Consider the following 12,471-nt stretch of genomic DNA (forward strand, 5'->3'; position numbering starts at 1 on the left):
GCAGGCTAAAGAGCAGAAGCAGAGCTACAGATGACCTGCTTAAGTATCTACTTGCAGGTGTAGGCCCAAGGGACTCTGTGCCATATTGAATGGCATTATTGCTGCCTATAATGTTTCTGCTAGTGATGGAAAAGTGTGGAACGTAGCACATGCTTCTTCCTGAGCACATGTTGCTTTTACCTATTTGATCCTTCCTCAGATTGTGAGGCTGTACAAAAACAAAGGTAGGGGTGACCACTTGGGATGATTGGCTTTTTCTGTCTTATCAGAAAATATGGTTTCCCTCTCATGTAGTACTTCTTCGGAAGGAGAAAAAATGTTTTGAAGTTGTGAGGAACTAAAATTGATGAGAAACAGGTAAATACATTATTTGCCTTATTCCTTCTTCTCTATGTTGAAAAGAGGGGCCCATTGTATACATGTGTACAGTAATTAAACTGGGAACTACTTTTCATAACAAATAAGTTTTTGGAAACCTACTTATGGCTCTTCAAATACCATCAGGACTTAAGTGAAGCTCTTCACTGATACCAAATGAAGACTTGCCCTCTGAAATTGGTTGTAAAATTTAAGTCTGTGTAATGTATGATGCCCATTAACGTAGTTCTGTGCCTAATTGATTGGATACATGTATACAGCCAATACTTGTGCTCTGTAATTTAATCCATTATCAAAGCCATAAGCTATATGAAGAACTTGATAGATGTATGCTTAAAGGTAATTATGCATTTACTGTGTTTTAATTCTGATTATTGTTTTCTCTCAGCAGACTTGATGTGTCAAACTATTTTAGCAGTATTTGTCTTTATTCTGGCAAACCATCACTGTAAATGAATCACTGCTGGGTCCCATGGAATTCCAATACATTTCTTCATTCTGCTGGGGTTTTATCCTCCAATATTCAGCTGTGTTTAAACTGAATGTGAAGTCATTAGAAACATGGGCTGAGCAATAGGTCGAATCATAGGACTGTGGAGAAGAACAAAATAATCAGTTGGGCATGTTAGCGCCAAAATAGTCTTAGTGGTAATATTTCTCCGATTTTACAAAGAATCCTGAAATACCGGAACAAGCGTACAATAGAATAGCCCATTATTATGTTGATTTTATTAACTTTGTTTTATCTTAATTATAATTACCTTTAAAACTATTTTTTTTCTGCAGATTAAGGAATGGCTCTGTTTAAACTGCCAGATGCAAAGAGCGCTAGGTGGTGACCTAGCACCAGGTCAGGGTCCCGGGCCACAGCCACCTCTACCCAAACAGAAGACACCCATTCCACCTTCAACAGCTAAACCATCACCACAGCCACCCCCAGTTCAAAAGAAAGATGCTTCTCCAAAACCTGATCCTACACAGCTAGCAGAATCGAAAAAACCCCTGCCACAGAAAAAGCAACCATCCTTGCCCGGGTCTCCTCCTGTAAAATCAAAACAGCCCTCCGCTGAGCCTACTGAGATCTCCCAGCAAACAGACTCTGCTCCAAAGTCTGATCAGGCCAAGCCAGCCCAGGCTGAAGATAAGCAAAAACAACCCAGTGTACAGAAGCCAACAGCGGACACTGTGCCTCCCTCTGCAACACCAGGGCTGAAACAAGATTCAGCAGGTCCCAGACCTCCGCCGACTCAACAGAAAGTGACAGATTCCCCAAAGCTGGAGCTTGCCAAGCCATCACAGGATACACATGCAGCTGCGGATAAACCAGATTCCAAACCTCTTCCACAAGTGTCTCGGCAGAAGTCGGATCCCAAGCTTGCGTCTCAGCCTGGGGCTAGACCGGATGCTAAAACTCAAAAGCCTGGTGAGCCAACACAAACAAAAGATGATCCTAAGAAGTTGCAAACAAAACCAGCTTCAAAGCCTGATACCAAACCAGCTCCCAAGGGCCCACAAGCAGGGGCAGGTTCCAAGCCAGCACCAGCACAGCTGGCACCTCAACCCCAGCCACCTCAGAAAACCCCTGAGCAACCAAGGCGTTTCAGCCTTAATCTGGGAGGCATCACTGATGCTCCTAAGCCTCAGCCTACAACACCACAAGAAACAGTTACTGGGAAACTCTTCGGATTTGGAGCTTCAATCTTCAGCCAGGCCTCAAATTTAATTTCCACAGCAGGTCAGCCGGGGTCTCAGACATCAGCCCCTGCTACGCCTACTCCTGCAGCAAAGCAGCCCCAGCCTTCAGCACAGCCCCCAGCCTCCCAGGCAGCCCCCAAAGAGGCTGCTCAGGCTCAGCCTCCTCCAAAAGCTGTTCCTGTAAAGAAAGAAGCCAAGCCTCTTGTGACTGAAAAATCAGAAACCTCAAAAGCAGATAGTGTTTCAATGACTAAAGGATCTGATTTAGAAAAGAAACCTGGTTTGGCTAAAGACAGCAAGCCTCAGGCTGCTGAAGCTAAGAAACCTTCTGGGCTGTCGGAACCGGAGAAAGCCAGCCAGCCTGAAGTGTCTTGTCCCCTTTGTAAAACTGGACTAAATATTGGTTCTAAGGATCCTCCCAACTTTAATACGTGTACAGAGTGCAAGAAGGTTGTGTGCAATCTCTGTGGATTTAACCCAATGCCGCACATAGCTGAGGTAAGGCGATCGAGTCTGCATTTACCCTGTGTTCTTACCTACAGGGTCCCTGTGCTGTGGAGACCACTCTTTAGCTGTTTTTTAGCTATTGAATTGTTGAGAAACATTTGAATTTTTCATCATCTGGGGGCTTTTAAAATTAGATATGTGTTGTATGAAACTTAGCCAGTAGTCAGAAAGTATTTCCAGTGCATTTTCTTCAGATTAAGGGAGCCTGGTATGGCTGGTTGCTAGGTTTTTGAGGCATAAGCAGATAGTTAATTATGGTTATGACCTCTTTTCAAATTGGTGCTACTATGATACAGCAAACTACTGTATTTTCAGTCTGTCATGGGATAAAGTTCTTTTTAATATGCTTCAGTATTGTATGTTACCATATGTATTTAATCAGCACCTCTGATTCAGACAATTTTTGAATGAAGGAATGTGTTAATGCTTAGTTATTCCCTTTCTTTCCTGTTTGATACATCCTCAGATTTATTCCATTAATCTCATTTTGGCTTTGGAGTCTTTGCACATGCCGATGTACTCATTAGGAAGGTTGAAGTTTGAGTGCTGTGTAGTGAACTATGTATTTTTTTGGTTGTAAATAATGTAAGGTTCACAAAGGCACTTCATTAAGTAGTGTGAGTTTGAAAGTTCCTTCCCTATGATTGTCCAAGACAGATCCAGTAGGGCCAACTTATGTTAAAAAGAATTAAGCAACTTATTTTCAACAGTTTCCTCACATTCCATGTTTTTACCCTCATTCCTTTCTTTCTTGTGTTTGTTGTTTTTTTTTTTTTGGCAAGGGGATTGGTAACTTTATACTAGTTAACAGAAAGGTAGAGACGCACCATATTTGCCATATTGATTTGGCAAGTTCGACGCAAAAGAAGGAGACCACCTAAAAATACTTGTAATTTAAATGTAAGTTTGTCAGTGTAGCACATGAGGAAAGTGGCTGTTAATGCTGTGTCTTTGAAAGATGAATTAATAAATTAGAAATGGCTTCCTGTGTTAAAGGATATAACAACCCTGCCATGACATGAGAAATGTTGGGAGAAATAGCAAGTTGAAGGGAAAATATTGCTCATGTTGTCTGCATATGCTTTTTTTGTGGATTATTTTCTAAAATATACTATTGTTTGATAGGTATTTGTCCTATTATAATAAGCATCTTTTATCTAACTTGCAAATATGTTGTTTACTGTCTTTGTGGTCGTTTAGGTCAGAAAGAAAGGTCTGAAAACACAGGAAGAGTGATCAGTGATTGGAAGCCAGGATTTGTTTTACTTTTAATGTTGCTTATGTGCTGAATTCCATCACACACATATTCTTTTATCACCAACCCCCTGCCCCGTACAAACACACACACACACACAAACATATGTGTGTATACATGTGCACATACACACATGGTTATTTAGGTTTTAAATGTAAGAAATGCATATGACTTTCTCCAGAGTCTCTCTATTATGCATACACAAGATACCAGGGAAACAAGATGTATCAGTGCTGGTGAAACACTCTGCTACAATGACAGTTACTGGTGCACGAATTGATCTCTTCAGAGTTGACTTAGGTGTCATGGTGCAGCACGGCCTTGTGGTGTGCAGATTTATACTCTGCATTTCTTCTGTTTAAGATGAGAAGGCTGGTATTCTGTCTTTTTCCCATTGCTATTATTGCTAGAGGATTCTTTTTCCACTCTTTGGCATATGCAGAGCTTGTAATACTATTGATTTTTCTGTAGTCTGACTTCCACATGGCTTTCTTTGCCTCTTCTTAGCTCCTTCTTGCATTTTCTTCTTCCTTATACTACACATTTCTGTCTCTGTCCACAGTTTTCCATCTTGTCCTTTTTTTTTGGCAAACTGCTTTTTCTTGACAACAGAAGGTAGGTTGTTTGGCTGAGGACAAACTGACTTTCCTTTTCATGAAGATGGGAGACAGAAGAGGGAGCTCATCCCCTCCTTCCCAAATGGTCTGTGTAAATAACATATTTAACCTCTGATAGTGATTCTGTCCCTGTGTGCACTGTATATAGTGTGTACCTGTTACATGACAGAGACATGAAGATGAGGAAATAGTTTATGCTCACTAGGATATTCAGTTTCTCCATCAAACTTTTCGAATGTGTTGAGTACAGTCTTGGAGGTTTTGTTTACTTGTCTTGTTGTTTCTTCTAAGACTTAGGAAGGAGAAATAGAAATTCTTTTAAAATTGATATTTTTTGTGTTTTTCTACCTAATCCTTTTATTCCTATATTCTGCATTCAAATAAAAAAATATAATTCCAGAAGGCGATATTCCCTCCTGACCCCAGAAAGTGTTTTGGGTGAACAAATGTAACAATTATTTTACAGTTTTGCTTTGGGTCTGCAGCTATATCACAGTAATAAGTGTCACATATGCGTTATCTATATGTTGTTGCCTCAGTAATGGCTGAAAATGAGTTTTATTGACCAAGTGACAGCTGAAACCTTGTTGCCAGCAAAGCTTGTATTCAGCTGTGTGGTAAGAATCAGTCCCATGGAGCAGGGAAACAAATGTTTAATTGATGAATACAGAGGAGCATCTAAACTCTGTGGGCACTGTTATTTCAGATCGTTCAGCAGTGAATGTCTTGCAGGCAACGTGCTGCTGTACTGCAGACATGGCTGAGGGTGCGTTTAAGGGAAGAAGCAGCTTTCTTACCTGTCAGCTGTTTGTTCTTGCCTGTATGTGACAGAAATAACTTTCAAAAAAGTCTTTAAGCTGCTGCAAACATTCAGTCCTCTAATACCCTCTCTTCAGCAAGAAATAAGAGAGCTATACTTTTACCCAGTCTAGATCAACAATATGCTATTTCCTTCACTGAAATTATTCTGATTTCTTCAGGCTGAGAATGAGGCTAGAATACTTTTTCCTAAAATAGATTGGTTGTTCTTTTTCTCCTTGATTTGTTGATCCAACAGTCAAACAGTTCTTTATTCAAATGGCAATTTATCCATGAAGCAAACAGCCAGAAATTATTAAATAAATGACACTTGATAGATTTCAAAGACCCACAGGACCATGTGTGCCTTAGTGCATTAGCAGACTCCTTATTCTGCCATTTGCTCAACAGGGAGGAGCGCTGTTTACCAGCTCTGTAATTAGCTTTCCAGCTCAGGTAAGTGGAAGCAGCTCTATTTTTAGTAACAGAGCACAAGATCGCAACTGCCAAAGCCATAAATGAAGTGTGTGGCAACGACCATTTTGTGCATTTAAACTCAGTGAAGCTGCTCAGAATATTGAACAGGAGCGGAGATGGTTGCCTGTAATGTAATTAATTTTGTTGAGGCAGCAGGGTCAGGAATATAGAACCTGTGATGAATTAATGTAGTAGTAGTAAAATAAAATTAAAAAAAAAATAAAAACTAAGCTAAGAAAAACCAAGATATCAAAATTTGTAGAATCTGTATGGGCAACAAGAAAGAATAACAGCTTAGTAGAGTCACATGTTATGAACAGAAAGAGCTTAAAATGTAATCTGTGTATATGTGAGTGTGCTAATGGATCTCATCTAATAGAACTGCCAAGGGAACAAGAGAAGCACTTCTTAGTCTTCTGATAGCAATAAAATTATCTGGAAAGGTACTTGGAAGTAAAAAATGTTCTATGTATGAAATAAATTATAGAGGCTACAGAAAGGAGAGAATTGTTGAATGAAGGAAAAGGACAGAAAGGACTGGGGAAGGGCAAAAAAGATGACATATCTCAGACTTTCTAAGGAATTCTTGTTTGAAAAAAAGATGTAATCTGTTAGAGATATGATCAGAATAGGTAATAAAAAAAATCACATAGAGAGTGATGTTTCTTAATGTGTTTATTACAGAAAGTATTGTCTGTATGAAATTGTTTGACATGGGTGGGTATGATAGCAGGATTCTATAAGCAGAAGTCTATGCACAATGACCTTGATGGTTCCTGCCCAACGCATGTTCTTTTATCATAGAACTTTTTGAAAAATAGATGTATAGCCCACCAAAAGAATTTATATGCTTTTTTGATAACTAATTTTCCCAGTGTTACTTATTAAACTAAACAAAATAAATATTCTGTTTTCTTCTCCCACATACTATGGAGAGAGAAAAGCAAAAAAGGCAAACTAATTTTCTAAGTAAGCACAGTGCTATCTTTAAACTCAATGGTATAACCAAGTTAAAAAAGGTATCTTGATCTTCCAATAAGAACTTCTAGAATTAACAGTAAACAGTTAACTTTTTGGAACTGATATGAACTTCTCTAGAGTTGAGGGGAGCTCTCTTGTCATAGCGTGTTGTCATATACCTGAATACATCTTGGATTCCTGTACCTCTTCCTGAAACCCTGCAAGAAGGGTCCTGGCACAGGCATGTCTTCAATGTAAACAATTCTGGCGGTTTCTATTTTTCCAAACTTTCACTGATACCTAATTGTAAATGGAGTGAGGCCCTCAGCAGGTGTGACCCATTATTCAGGCTTTAGTAATAGGCTTAAAAAAATGATTAAAAAAAATGGCAAACCTATCTGAAGTGCAATGAACCCTGCTATTAAATGCCCAAATGTGGTTTGGACTTCTCAAAGCAAGTGTGCAGGAACATTGTAAAGTAATGAGCCATCTGTGGTTCTAATGAAAAGCCCTAAAATGGTGCAGTGCATCACCTGAGGTGACATCTATTGCCTCCCTTTAATTTATTAACAACTCTGCACTATCGGCTTTTTCCTATTTGAGAAAGTTCAGATAATTCTGCAAGTTGGCAGGTTTAACTCCTAATAGAAGTTCGTATCTCCTCTGTTGTGTTTGGTGATGAGCTGTTTTGGAAAGAGATGGTGTCTGGGAAACACAGTAAAGAATAATTTGCACTTAAGATATAAAAACAACAACTTTCAGTTACATAAGTTATCTTCTCAATTTTGATTGTAAGAAAGTGAATGCTATTATTGTTTAATAACAGTAGCCAAATAATACAGAACATAGTAGGCTAACACAATATAATCACTAAGGTTTATGGAAGTTTTATCCATTAAATGATAAATCTTTATAACTGAGAAAATGTTAAAACTACTGCTAATTATTATTTTGAAAGATAAAATCTAGCATTAAAAAACAGAGTGCATGTTAAATGGTTAAGAATTCCACTGTATTTCTTGACTGTCAGAATGAAATTAATTTAATTCCAAATGAGGTATCCTACTTCTCCTATGTGACTAACTCAATATGTATAATAGAAACAACATTAAAATGGAAATATTTTAATAGCAGAATGACTCACCTCTTCCATTTTTTTCTGTAAAACACAAATAGTGTATATAGAGAAAGGAAGAGCTAATAAGGAATAGCTCTTTGGATGATTTGATCAAAATTAAATACAGAAAAATATTAAAAAAAAAAAAAATAGTACCTGAATTCACCTTTGAAGTAAGGCTGAAGAATTTAAACTTCATCAGCAGAGTCAGGCTCCTGGTATTCATATGTGCAGATGCATTTAAATCCTTAAAGACGGAGACTTGAGTTGCCATGAGAATTGCGTTAGGACCTTCTGTCCTTCCATGATGCCTTGGCTAAAGCTGTATTCCAAATGACCCCACTTTGACCTGATGATTCTCCAGAGGCCTGAACACTTGCCTTTTGCATGAGGCTTAATCCATTCCTTTTGAGCAGTGTCTAGCTTCTGTTTAAATTCCTTTGTGTTGCACACATTCCACCCCTTTCGGAATCTAATTTTGACCTGTTCTTGAGAATAGTTGACACAGAAGCAGTATTGTTTGGCTACAGCTGCTTTATTTAGTAATAACAATAATAATAAAACCTGCTCATGGTCAAGTACAATGTGGTGATGGTTTGTTGAGTTTATTTGTTCTCCAGTACTATCATATGCAAAATATAGATCTGCAAATAGACTTGTGAATTCAGGACTCCCATCCTCAGCTCAGGACTGTTACTGAGATGCTACAGCCAAGCTTCTTGTCTCCCAGTCTCCTCCAAGACCCCCCTGAGTTTGCACTCTTTGAGTTGCAACAGAAGAAGTGAAGCCAAGAATAAGCCACTGCATCCAGATAAGCAAATGACCTGTGATGGTTTTCTTGAATTTCTTGTCACTGCAGGGAGAAATGAAAACATCCTTACTTTCTCACAAGTTTCTCTGAACAGATGTCTTGCATTTCGATACGTCTACTTGCTCCAAGTCAAGTTATACACTGATGCAGTTTCATTTTTGATGCTTACTTCTGAATACGATGATCTCAGGACATTATTTGAAAGCAAGGCTGCTTAGATCCGCAGGATTACTAGTCAAGGCATTGACTACAGGACCGCATTCTTAGTAATTTTTCTTTCCGGTAGTTATAACCATAAAATTGGGGATATTTATTTTTTCCACTGGAATTAAATTTGAGGAGTGAAAAAGATTGGTATCATTGCTCAAAGTAATAATGTGACCTTCAGAAGTGCTATTACCATGATTAACTGCCTGCTGTTTGTTTTCTTGATTCAGACCTCTAAAAGGTTCCAAATTACCTCTCAGAATGAGGAACTCCAAAGATGGATAAATATTGTTGAAACAAACACTGAGATACAGATGTAAAGCTATGCAAAGCCAGATGGCTCTTATTAACATTGGTAATGGGCATTGATGGTGTGAAACCCAAAGGGATGTTTGCTGCAGCGTTGCTGCTGACACACAGCTCCTGTCTAGCCAGCTATTGTCCTCATCCCATTGGAATTCATATGCAATGACTTCTTTACCTATATATATTTATTCCATCTCTATATGTCTTTGCCCCTTTGAAACATGAAATTCTTGGGTGAATGATTAGCACAGATCTTTGTGTTGATTATTGTATGTGGTTTACTTTTTTTCCTGTGGCATTACGAAATTGGACAGTTCATAGACTAGTTGTATTAGTGAGGGTCAAGCTGGAGTCACAAATCTAAAACAGATAATCAGGAAAATTACTGATCTGGTGTTCAGCCAGGTGGCTTTCTTCTCTGTTATTTCATTAGAAATTAATTTGGTTGCTGTCCTATTATTAAAAAAGTAAGAAGTCTTCTGAAAGCTAAGCTGATATTAATTGCAACTATGTTTAAAATTGTCTAGTGAACTTTACAATGATATTTTTAAAATACTTTAGTGGGATAAAGATTTTTTTTATTTTACATTATGGAATAATACATTTTTGTTCATGTTTTCTTGAGAAGCAAAAAACTTAGTTTAGAGACTATGGTGTGAGAATTAATTTCAAGATAAGAACCAGTAAGTCTAAAACATTTTGACTCACTTCCATTTTTTTTTTAAGCAGACAAAATCTAAGCGTTGTTAAGTGCCTCAATATTTTTTCAGTGCCCAGCTGAGGTAGCATAGTAAGACATTACTTACTATCTGAACACATTAATGACATATCCAGACAGTGTCAAAAATCTGTGGTCATTAAAATACAAAGCATATACTTTTTTTGTCAGAATCCTCAAATGGTTTTGGTCTTCTGATAGATTTGCTATATGGGGAGCTTCAAATGAATTTTTTTTTTTTTATATATTCCAGCAATATGAAGAGTGGGTTTCCTTTCTAGCAACAAATGCTGTAACATTATGTACCTGAAAACACAATGTTTTTTCAGTGGATATTGTTAACTTAGATTACTGAGACAGATAGACATTTAAGTGTTTAATCAGATTCTGAAAAGGCAGCATACTGTAAATTTAAAAATTTGCATGCGTTTGGTGATCTTATTTCCCGCAGAATGAAACTGTTAATATTGTTACAGCAGTTAGTAAGTTCCAATTACTGCAGATGTTTAAAATTTAATTTCATGCTTGTGCTGACCGAAAGGCTAATGTTCACCACATCATGACAGTGCTTTACTAAAGGTCCACACTTTGTACAAAGCAGGTCCAGAAATCACTTGTTTGTCACTGCTGTGTGGTGATTTTAAACTTAATGGGATTGCACAAGTGTAATCAAAGGCATTTGCAGTTAATTTGCAGTGCTTGTGTGAAGTAAAAATAATTAATTAAACCTTAAAATGTAAAGAAAGAGAAGAAATGAGCAAGACGGGGTACTTTTCTGATTTCTCTTTTGTAGGCTATGCAACAGTATTTCTTACTGAGCAATGCGAAGAACGTGTCTTTTAAAGTGACAGTGGCCAGTAATTATTTTTAATATTTTTGAAATGCATGAGGTTCAGTGGACCAGAATGAGAACAAAGCTGGCTTTAGATTTAATATTATTTATGTTTTAAATTGATTTTTCCAGTATTACTAAGAGTAAAGGTGGAAGCTGAGGGGAACCTAAGCCATTATGGAGGAAAGAAGATTAGATTCAAACCAGTAAGCTGTTTGAGGTGCTGTCTAGTAGCACTGGAAGCAGGAGGTCATAGGCTGATGCTGAACAGGGGGATTAGCTGCCTCTAAACCATTCTGACTGAATTTTGTACAAAATGCTGTAGAGTCAGGGGGAAAAAAATAACGTATTTTTGCAGTCACTAGAAGAAAACTTAAGAGCGACTAGGCTGTATCAGACCAGAACACTCGCTGAGAATAATGATGAGGTATGTTAGTTTTCCATCTGTGTTTTGGAGATTAATGAAATTACTCAGACAGTGAGGTAACCTAGGCTTCTAAGGACAAGACTTGAAAGACCATATGGTAGTTTTCTGTTTTAGTATTTCTAGGTTAGTAATCTTTTGGGTTGGTGTGTGTGGTGTGGTTTTTTTTTTTTTTTTTTTGCCTTTTTTTTTTTTTTTTTTTTTTTTCTTTAGCAAACAGCCCTTACACTGGAAATGATCTGGTTGTCAGGTACAGAGATTGGAAATTGAGCATAAGAAATATTGTCCTTAAATATATTACTTTAATTAATGTACCTACTTTTTTTTTTTTTTTGAGATTGTGTCCTAACAGTTATGTGAATAATTGAGCTAAAACCCCTAAATGTATTTATACTTTCAAAATTTTTTTTTGAGATTTCTGTACATTTTCCTGACCTATCAGAGTATATTGTCGTGATTTTGTTTGTTTGTTTTGTTTTACAATGGCATTCACTCATAATTGCACACATTTGCAAGTGCAGGAGTTCATTGAAAATGATGCCATAATTCAGCTACAAATGTCTGAATTACTTGAAGTTTCACTTTTGTAATTGATCTTAAGTTTTGTATCCTCTCTTTTATATAAGAAGAAAACATAAAGATACGTATGTCTTTCTGAATGCTAATTCGTAACTACTGTCTTCAAGATACTATAGTAGTAGATATTTAGTAACTATCTCTTTGTACATTTAGAGCCCAGTGCTAAGTCCTTTACTGTCTGGAAATCTGTCCCATACACCTGTTCCTATTCCCTGCCCTCCCCACTCCTCTCCCAAACCAACACATCAACCCTTACATTTCTATATATCAGTAATATTTTCCCACTGAAATTCAACTGGAATTTTCACCGAAACATTGAGCTCTGACATATTACATAAAAACCAACCTGAACACATAAGCAACTTCAGGTGCTCTCTTCTCACTACTGAATTGTAATAGGAAGAAAAAAAAGGAATATTTGAAATACTTGAGATTTCCTAAATTGCTTTGTATTGAAATATACACGAAATATCTTGTTTCATCAAAAATGTATTTTACTCTGAAACTTGGATAAAACTGTAAAATTTCAATATGCTCTACTTTCTGGCTGGTGTTTTTAGTGTCTCATAGTAGAGTTGTTTTCCACTTTTTCTTTTTTTTCAGCCAGAACTAGAAATTGGATTAAAGTTCTGGTGCTATCTCTAAAAGTATTTGCATTTTTGTAATGCTTAATTTTAACTACAGAAAGGCAAATATTCTGATGAAAACAAAGTTTTGGTTTAGACTTTTTTTAAGAAATTCAATTTTGAATCTATTTAAAGTGCTTCAAGGTTGGTGTCACAGTATGACC

The 12,471-nt window shown here is 37.2% G+C and overlaps 1 protein-coding gene across 1 annotated transcript in view; it reads left to right on the plus strand.

Moving 5' to 3' along the window:
- Positions 1–12,471, plus strand: part of PCLO (piccolo presynaptic cytomatrix protein) — a gene marked incomplete at both ends in the record, with an annotated part of 351,318 nt that overhangs the window by 17,655 nt on the left and 321,192 nt on the right. Inside the window, one exon of the mRNA XM_082071252.1 lies at positions 1,165–2,571. Within this exon, the coding sequence (XP_081927378.1) occupies positions 1,165–2,571 (1,407 nt within the window). The remainder of the gene's footprint in view (positions 1–1,164; positions 2,572–12,471) is intronic.

The sequence above is a fragment of the Streptopelia decaocto genome, assembly GCF_964273445.1.
Source record: "Streptopelia decaocto genome assembly, chromosome: 1".
Classification (NCBI taxonomy): domain Eukaryota; kingdom Metazoa; phylum Chordata; class Aves; order Columbiformes; family Columbidae; genus Streptopelia; species Streptopelia decaocto.